The 10267-nt window shown below is 43.2% G+C and overlaps 1 protein-coding gene across 1 annotated transcript in view; it reads right to left on the reverse strand.

Moving 5' to 3' along the window:
* The window catches only part of USP24 (ubiquitin specific peptidase 24), a 251269-nt gene extending 241002 nt beyond the window's left edge, over positions 1-10267 (reverse strand). The window contains exons 1-3 of the mRNA XM_078771659.1: positions 9947-10267; positions 9575-9737; positions 1851-1918 (exon numbers count right to left, since the gene is read on the reverse strand). Coding sequence (XP_078627785.1) covers positions 1851-1918; positions 9575-9737; positions 9947-10141 — 426 coding nt within the window. The 5' untranslated portion in view covers positions 10142-10267. The remainder of the gene's footprint in view (positions 1-1850; positions 1919-9574; positions 9738-9946) is intronic.

Raw genomic sequence — 10267 nt, forward strand, 5'->3', positions numbered from 1 at the left:
CTTGATCTTTTTCTATCCCCGCTAATTTCACCCCAGATCCACTTTTTTGAAATACCAATTTCTTTCCTGCAAGTCCTTGCAGTGTGCTTGTGTTTTATACTTCTCCCAAACCCCCCCCCCCCCCCCCCCCATTCCCACGCCTCCTCCCTCCAAGCCCTCTCCCTTCCACAGATCTCCCGATGACCCTGCTCTCAAATGTTGTTTGTGCTTTCTCATCTCTCCCCATCTTGTCTACCGCTACCCTTATTATATATTTTGTCTGTTTGATTTTTTTGTTTGTGTGATCAATGTTAGCTCTTTCACGAGCCTCGATATTGTACACTTAAAAAAAAAAAAAAAAAAAAAAAAAAAAAAAACTCTAAGATGTATAGGCTGGATTTGAACCTTGGCCCAGCTATAAAGTGTCACCCCAGTGTTTCACAGGTAGGATGATGCATCAATGTGTGTTCCATCCCTCGGGTGGACGTTCAACGGGTGTCCCATCTGACAGAATTCGTTAGCGCATGTTAAAGACCCGACAATGTCCTTCACGAAGATTTAAGGTAAGAAATCGCCGGCACCCTGAACAAATTACAAATTCCTGCCATAACCTACAGAAAGTGTTGCCTCAGTTGCACAGCTATGCCTCCCTCAAGGAATGATGCTACTCGCAGCCATATGCTGCATATGAAAGAAGAGGGGGAAGGAAGAAGAAGAAGAGGAAGAAGAAGAAGGTGAACCGATATTGAACTCAGTTGGCTATAACTTTGTCCTTATTGACAACGGTGGTCTTATGGTGAGGTGACTAGACTGGCATCTCCATATTTGTATTAAAAAACAACAACCCTTGCAGTTGTGCTTAAGATAGTAAAACCGACAGACAAGATAGTAAAACGATGTTGACATTTGTTAGCTTGATTTCCCCTTTTTTCAGACTGCGCAAAATATGTTTTTATATTGTATAAGGTTAAGATGTCTGGTTCGGTTTTTTGTTTTTTGTGCTTTACTGCAAAATAAAACATTTTGATATCTGCTTTAGCAAATAAATAAAACCACCGATTCATGACCAGTGCTAAAATTTGGCATCAGTCTTCATAGCTAAAAATATAGTTGCTTGCCGAGTAATCTTACAGCATGATGTCGCAGTGTTGGTGGACATCCAGGAGGCAGGGTTATAAACTGTTCACTTATATTTTACAATTTTATTCAAGATGTAAAAAACAATCATTTTATCATTAGTGCAAACAATAGTCAATGAGAATACTAGAATGGCACTCAGTGGAGACCATACCTCCTCCACAAAGTTTACGTTTCTATCCCACTGATAGGTTGGATCTGGATCCAGACATGAAACAAAATCTAATCGGCTTGTACTCGTCACCTACCCAACTCATCCACCAAGTTTTGTCACAAGTCGTCCACAACATTTGAAATATCATGCAACATATCATGTTTGGCCCTATCACTCAATTGTGAAGAATCACTTAAAAATTAAAAATTCCCGGATCCGGATCCGGATCTTCACTAAAATTGAATCAATTCTTCCTTGCCAGACACCCAACCCAACCTATCCACCAGGTTTCGTCCGAATCCATCCACATCTTTTTGAGATATTCTGTTCACAAACAAACAAACAGACAAAAAACAGACAGATAGACAGACAGGGGTGACAACATAACCTCCATCCATCTTCGGTGGCAGAGGTAAATATTTTTCCCTGATGTCCAAATAATGTCTGAAACTCTTCAATAAAATAGGACACCTTTACTCAAAGCAATTATATGAAACTCTGCCGTCTTGTTGCCTTAGAACCACATAAGCATAGACTGAGAATCATACGCATAGACCGAGCAGAAAAACCGACGGCTCACCTTTCCGAAGGCTTCAGGTAAGCAACGATTTAGAAAATGGCAGCAATTTTCATCCTTTTCCGCGATTCCTGAAACACAACATGCAATTTTCACCAAAAGTAGATTGAGAAACAAAGCTGCCACCTAATATTTCATCTAATGGCAATCTTTCTGGAAACATATATGAATATTGCACCAGTACAAACATACATTAAAAGAAGAAGAATAACATTTAAACAAAAATGGAGGCTAAGTTAATCATAACTGGTATTTCTTTAATATAAATATGCAACATAACTAATGTCCTATCCGGAGCGATTAAAATCAGCCTTGGACTAATAGCCGAGAAGCGAGCAGCTGAAAAGGCGGTATTTTTGTTGTGCGCAGGATGAAGGAATGCGTAGCGTTTATCTTAACACACTGGTGTATTCCGAAACCACAAAACATGCAAACACCACAATAAATTCAACAATAATTAATTTAATAACAAAATAAAGCAAGACAAAATAAATGTCGAGGTAAACTAAATTTATAACTGAGGTACCTCCACACACTGACTCAAATACGATTACACAAGGGAATGGTAAAATAAAATAAAATCCCTTTTTATAGTGCACTTATCTGGTCCCATATGGTGTTTTTGTAAGGCCTCCTCCCACGCCTCCAAAGAGACAAGATGGCGCCGACTGGCGAAGGCAAAGCCGCCCAGATCTCTCTCACCGTCAGCGTACCGAAAATGCCAGCTTCTTCTTCGAGCAACAGTACAAAAAGAAATGGCGAAGCGTTCTTCTTGCACGAGCCATGATCGAGAGAGAGAGATGCACTCCTCTTCTTCACTCAGGTGAGCCAATCAGGTCGTTCGCCTCCCAGTTCGCCCCGCCCACAACCTCTGGGCTAATCATGTCCCTCAGGGGCGTGGCCTGTTTCCCATGGTCCTTTCGAGGCAGGGCTTAATCTGATCGGCTCTGCTTGGCTATTAGCACTGCCTCACCCCTCGTGTGAAGACACAAACAATCTTAAGCTGCAGTTTCCCTACTTAAGTACATCGAGATTTCTCCTACGTGTCCACGGTCCTTGCTATACCTATACAGTCCTACCTTTCCTATGGGAAAGTACCCCCATAAACGTAACACTACTTTTAAATTATTAAAATGTCAAATATTATTTCAATTTGGTCTTTTTGCAAAATATCATCTTCAGAAAGCTTTTCATCGCCCATATATGCAGACAGCTCGGCATTTTCCATATCAATGGTTTGTGTTATTTTTCTGTTTCAGATCGAAGCTCATAGAAGAGGCTAATGTAGTGTTAGTGAATGGAAGATGAGCAAACTGATGGATGAAGTTAATGAGGCATGATGGACCAAGTTGCATTGAACCCAGAATGCAGGAAATCACTTGTGAGTTGAAAGGTCATGACAAGGTAGAAAACGTTTTAAACTAGAAAGAGCAATCAACGATTGCAGACCCTCGCCAAGACTTGTTTTGTGTGGTTTAACAGTACATTACGTATTTTATAGACATAGACACACTCTAGTTGTACTGTACATACTTTATAGATGTACTCACATTCTAAATGTACATACTTTATAGAGGTACTTGTTTAAAAAAAAAAAAAGAGAGAGTACTACTGGCTACCAGTAGGTGGCATTTTTGACCTACGTTAGCACATTGTCACAATTCACGACATGAGGGACACAGCCAGATTTACCTTCAAAAGTACACATACTTCAAGTGAATCGAGAACACTTCACAAGGTACCAAGGTGGAGATGGCAAAAGGTGCCCGGACACAATCCAGATGAATAATGCAAGGATGAATACAAGTACCCTTGAATTTACCAGAAATGAGAATTTATCATTACCAGAAATGAGTATTTATCAGTACTGTGCAGTACTGTACAACTTGTCACCAATAAAAACATTGTGATGGTGATTGGTGAATCTATGATCTGCACAAAATAATGCAAGATGGCATAGATTATACAATTAAAAGCTAAAATGAATAATGAATTCATCATACTTGTATTCCTAAACTATTTCACTGTTCGATAACATAAACACATCTGTATCATAAATCATTAGTCTTTGATATTTTTTGAATGTTCAGATGCATTTATTTTTATCTGTAGCTTATTTATGTACGAGAGAACAAAGTACATGAAAAAAAAAAAACAGACAGAATTTGAATTCACAAGACATGTGACACATAAACCATGTTATTAAACAATATTTATAATCATAATGTTATTATTTTGCAAGTTTTATTAATTATTTAGGCAATATTATAGTCATTGGTTGTTCATAATTCTGGCGGAGCTGGTGCATATTTCATCAACTGTAATCCCTTTCTTTCTTTCAAATCTGCATCTTCTTCTTCATCCGTATGCAGGACAAGGTTACAGGGTAGCATCATTGGTTGAGGGCATGGCTGTGCCACTGATGCAATGCCCTCTGCTGGTTTCGACAGGGATTTGGAATTTGCCTAATGTCCCCGGGAAAAACTCACCTACTCTTCGCGAAAGACACCATGGGGATCTATAATGTCCATGAACGAATGTTTATAGTTGGGACAGTTTATAATTGGGATGGGACTCGGGATTTGAACAAACATCAGACAGATTAGAGGAGAGTGTGCGAGTATGAAGAGTCACTTCCTACACTATTCCAATGGTGAAGAATGACTAAAATTTCTCATATCCTGATCCGGATTCGGATCGTCACCAAAAGCAAATCAATTTGTCCTTGTCACACACCCAACCTGTCCACCAAGTTGCGCCTGAATCCTTCAACAACTTTTTGAGTTATATATCCTGCTTACAGATAGACAGACAAACAAACACACAGCTAACGGCTCGTGTGGCAGAGGTAACTAGAACGGTAGTCAGTCGAGAGCATACCTCCGCCTAGTTGGCCATATCATTTATGGTGAAGAATTACTTCAAAATTCTACGAGCTGGATCCGGATCCGAATCTTCACCAAATTTGTATCGATTCTTCCTTGTCACACACACAACCTGTCCAACAAGTTTTGTCCAAATCCATCCATAACTTTTTGAGATATCCCGCTATGTATCGTTTTTGGCCCAATCTACCAATGGTGAAGAATATCACTTAAAAAATTCTAGTAGCCGGATCCGAATCCAGATTTTCACCAAAATCTAATCATTTCGACCTTGTCACATACGCTACATCTTTGCCAAATTTCGTCCGAATCCGTCCACAACTTTTTGAGATATTTTGTTCACAAACGGACAGACAAACGGACAGACAAACGTGCAAACAGACAGACAGGGGTGAAAACATAACCTCCATCCACCTTCGGTGGAAGAGGTAACAATTTGGGGAAATTGACAAGAATACCAATATATGTGGCTTTTCTTCAAATACATCACATGGTTTAAAACCCCAATAAGCAAATGCAGATGGGACGGTGGTGTTGATGCCGCTTCCGAAGGACAACCTATTCTGAAATGCTGCACCCAATGTGTATCCATGAAATGCCGTTTCAACAACCCACGTTCGTCGTTCCTGTTGCAACACATCTTAACAGGGACTTCATTAGTCGACAAATATAACCACTCTTCTTGAGCAGCACTAGAAGATCGAGTATAGAGCATGCAAGAGCAAAGCTAAACGAGCTAATTGTAGTGAGGGTATCCCATTTAAACCTAGAACGGCACTGGATAGTGGATAGAGTGCATACATACGCCAGGCTGGTTTTGTATCCCACTGATAGGCCGGATCTGGATCCGGACCTCAACCAAAATCTAATCGGCTTGTTCTTGTCACCTACCCAACTCATCCACCTCGTTTTGTCATAATCAATCCATAACTTTGAGACGTCGTGCTATATATCATTTTTGGTGCCATCTCTCAATGGTGAAGAATTACTTTAAAGATTATAGTGTTCGGATCCGGATCTTCACCAAAATCGAATCATTTCACCCTCGTGACACACCCAACCTCGTCCGAATCTGTTTGTACATTTTTGGGATATCCTGTTCAAAGAAAGACAGACAGGGGTGACAACATAACCTCAGTTCACCTTTGGTGGCGGAGGTAAAAACATTGTTCGTCCTCTGGGTTGTCTGATCATAAACTGTTCCCCATTAGCCTGTCTTTCCATACTCACAAACTATAAATACACATTACAGCAAAGACAGTTCAAGTGACGAGTTTCCAGCATGCAGAATTCCGACGTAAACATTCCTTCTTTTTTTTTTCAGACACAATCTCAATCCCTCTCATAAAATACAAGAAAATGAAATAAAATATTTCCAAAAAGCTTAAAACGAAACGTTTGACGAAGCACAGGTGAAGCAGACACGCCAATGAGCTGTCTAATCCGCGTTATATTCCCAGCCCAACTACAAACTATCAGCCTGGTGCTTCATGGGCATTGCCATTGCATCAACGTCCTTGGAAGAGATGATGGACATGATATGATGTCTAATTTTCCCTGATGGATATTACAAAAGAAAAATGCCACAGTACTTTCAAAAGGAGTGGGCCATTGTGTGTGGGTACTTTGGCCAAATAAATAAATAAATAAATAAAGCACTGCCGACTCCCACTGGAGAAGCAACGGTAATCTGCTCCGAAAGGCTGTCTTCTAAAGCTGAGGATACCTGTTTCTGAATTTTCCAAAGGGTTTTTATTCATTGTTAGGGTCAACTTGTTGATATAATGCATTCACACATCTCATCGAGTACCCAACGCACACTCCTGCACTGGGTCCGTGTTTGTGTCCATGCCACGTGCTCTTTTATTCCTCCCGTTTCATCACTCCTATCTTTTCCCCAGTGTGGTCTCTCAGCCAAGGGCAATAGTCAGGGCCCTTAGGGATATTTTGGGGCCGTTTGGTTCAAATTCTTCCAAAAGCACCTAATTTGGCCCAGATGTTGCCCATGCCATACTCGTTCGATTTTTGACGGGCGCCAAGACGGGCGCCCCCCCCCCCCCCCCCCGGGGGCCCCATATTAGCGAAATACTAAATGGCCGCCACCCGGATTAGAGGAAAATCAGTTAAATAACCAAAATGGTTGGAATCATGTATGATACCACTTTTCAGGGGTTTTCGAGGTCGAGGAATCCAATTATGATGTTATTTTGATGATTCGAGGTCAAGGTCAACCCTCAAGGTCATCTTAAAGGTCATTTTTGAATCAAACATGTCGGTTTTTGAGTTTTTTGTCAAGATTTACGCGAGGTTCACCATTTTATGTTTCTGGGTTGGGTAATCGAACTCTGACCTTATTTTTGACAATTAGAGGAAATATTTACATGTCTATTTCCTAATTTTCAGGCATATGCAGTTCATCAGTCTAATTACAAAGGTACGGATTTTGATGTTTTATGAACTGTACGCCATATCCTTGTGTTTAATTTTTGTGCGATCATGATCCGGGTTCATGTATACATGATTGTATACATGTCATAAATATGACGTCATAGGTCATGTGACCTGGCGGCCATATTGGATTTTATGAAAACCTTAAAAATGGATCCCTGCCTTCATTTTTCGATTGATTCATTTTGAACTTTGACCACTTATAGTACGCCATGTGATTGGATGCATATCCTAATTATGGCGTCATAGGTCAGGTGACATGGCGGGATGGACCGGAATGGTCCCCGGATCGCCTTGGCGCCCGTCAAAAATCGAAAGAGTATGGCATGGGCAACATCTGCGCCAAATTTGATGCTTTTGGAAGAATTTGAACCAAAATATCCCTAGGGGCCCTGACTACAAAGCATGGGAGGCAAATTCCTCGTGCTACACTTGGAACTCGTGCTCGAGTCGTGTGCCAGTTTGCCAGTTAGGAAGTTTACGTGCAATAGGACTCCCATCGGAATCGGTAATAGCACTAGAGCAGTGCTTCCGTCCCCTTCCGGACCCCCCAACAATTCTGCGGCCCCCCATGTAAACGACCGCCACACAGTGACAAAATTGCGACTTCTGAAAAATGTTTGCTTCTGAAAATGTATCGCGTCAACGTTCAGATGCCATTTGACATGTGATGTAATTTGGAGGTACAGGGTGCTGACATTACCTTCCCTACACCCTTTTCAACCACAATTACATCATCTGTCTTCATTGCTTTGGTGGTGGGACGTTCAAATAACAAAATGTTGCATTTCCTGTAGCTCCAGATTTCAATACCAGGAAATCATACCTCTCCGACAGACGCCAGTTCATCTCCATCAATAACTGCAAATCCCCCACTGCTCCCCTCCCCCAAGGTGTCCCCCAAGGTTCAGTTCTTGGCCCCCTCCTCTTCATCCTTTACCTGTCCCCCCTCGGTCACTTAATCCGCCGTCATGGTCTCCAATTCCACTGCTTTGCCAATGACATCCAGCTTTTCATCTCCACCAAGTCCATCTCCACCGCCACCCACTCTATCCTGACATACTGCATCACTGAAATAAAATCCTGGCTTCAAATCAACTTCCTCAAACTTAACTGTGATAAATCTGAAATAATCATCATTGGCCCAAAAACGCTCATAAAATCCACCCATAACTTTGCCCTCAACATCGACAGTTTCCCAGTATCCACCTCCCCTCACATCCGGAATCTTGGCATCATCTTTGACCAAACCCTCTCCTTCGACAAATACACTAAACACATTACAAAGACAGCCTTCTTTCACCTGAAAAACATCGCCCGTCTCCGTCCATCCCTCTCCTCCACGGCTGCAGAAACCCTCATCCATGCCTTCATCACCTCCCGTCTGGACTACTGCAACAGCCTCCTCTATGGTTCACCCTCAATAATCACCAATAAACTCCAATACATTCAGAACTCCGCTGCCCGCCTACTCACCCATTCCCGGACCCGTGACCACATCACCCCCGTCCTTTACAAGCTTCACTGGCTCCCCATCCCCCAGAGAATCCAGTACAAAATCCTCCTCTTGACCTACAAAGCCCTCCATAACCTGGCCCCATCCTACCTGGCTGACCTCCTCTCCAGACACACTCCCACCCGCAACCTCCGCTCTGCTGGTACCAACCTCCTGACCCCCCGGCCCCCCCCCCCCCCCATCCGGACCAAATTCAGATCCTGGGGGGACAGGGCCTTCTCCATCGCTGCTCCCACCCTCTGGAACTCACTACCTCACACCATCAGAGACTCCTCCTCACTCACCACATTCAAAACATCACTCAAGACCCACCTGTTCAATACTGAATTCAACATTTAACCCACAGCATTTAACCCCTGACTATCTCTTCTCCTTCTCCTTCCTTTTGCTTTGATTATTTACCTGTCGATTTTTGTCTTTTTGCACTTGTTTTTTTTGTACTCTGTCAAAGCGTCTTTGGGCTTCTTGAAAAGCGATATATAAAATAAATGTATTATTATTATTATTAAATCTGTTTCTGAGATGCAGGCAATCCCATAATACCCACATCAAGACACTTTCTCTTCAAAGTCCAAAATAGCGCTGTTCAAGAACTCTGTTGACGGAGACTTTTGTATCCCATGACCTTTTGACGCCACCTTCTCCCTTCCACTCTCCACTTTTGGTGATGTTCCCAAGACCTTATAAATACTTATGATGGAATGAAGAGGTCTACTTTGGAGGTTGTTAAAGCAAAGGGGGAGATTTCACCATCTTTGTGCCCCCCCCCCCCCATTCTTCTTCTTCTTCTTCTTCTTCTATATCCTATATCCCCAACCACCAGCATCTCTTTGCAGAACACACCTTATAAAATGAAAGCCCTCGTTTGTCTTTCTCACCTTTTTTCGCCAAACGCGTAGCAGCAACGAGACACTGTCCCAACGCCTCATCCCGTCTGTATGGGATGGACCACTGCTCGGTAAACACTCGGTTTTCCAGCTCGCACAGAAGCCCGACTGGAAACTCCTGCCGGGAATTCTGGTTGCCATTGACATCGGAAAGCTGCGAATGGGGGAAAAGGGGAACACGTTTTGATTTGGTGCACACAATCCCAAATCGGATAAAACGTCCTCATTTCAAATCGTCCTCAGCGTAGCCGATGTTAAATGGACTTCCATGACCTCCAGTTCCGAATGAACGTCGGGTCGCGTGGCCTACGGTGCTCGGCTATCCGAGGCGCGAGCACCGCATCGTCCAAGGTGGATCCGCACCTGCAGATCGCCGTGAGTTTCGCGGCCCGAGTCCGTCCGCGCGTCCCGCATGTCCACGTCGCCGAGGCCGGGCCGCTCGTGCGTCAACAGGGACACCGCTTCGGACACGTCGTTGTTGGCGAGAAGCAACGCTTGTCGGACCGCGTCCGGGTCTGGGAAACCCATGGAGAGCAGAACGGCCTCCGGATCCATCATCGAGGAGGATGTGGGGAGAAGGAAGGGGAAAGGGAGGGGCCTGGAAGAAGGGAGGGGGGAAAAGGCCGAAAGCGAGGAGAAGGGACGAAAAGGGGGAATCGACTAAAGAGCTGAAGAAGGAAGTAA

Source organism: Myxine glutinosa, chromosome 1 (assembly GCF_964187855.1).
Source record: "Myxine glutinosa chromosome 1, kmMyxGlut1.1, whole genome shotgun sequence".
Lineage (NCBI taxonomy): Eukaryota > Metazoa > Chordata > Myxini > Myxiniformes > Myxinidae > Myxine > Myxine glutinosa.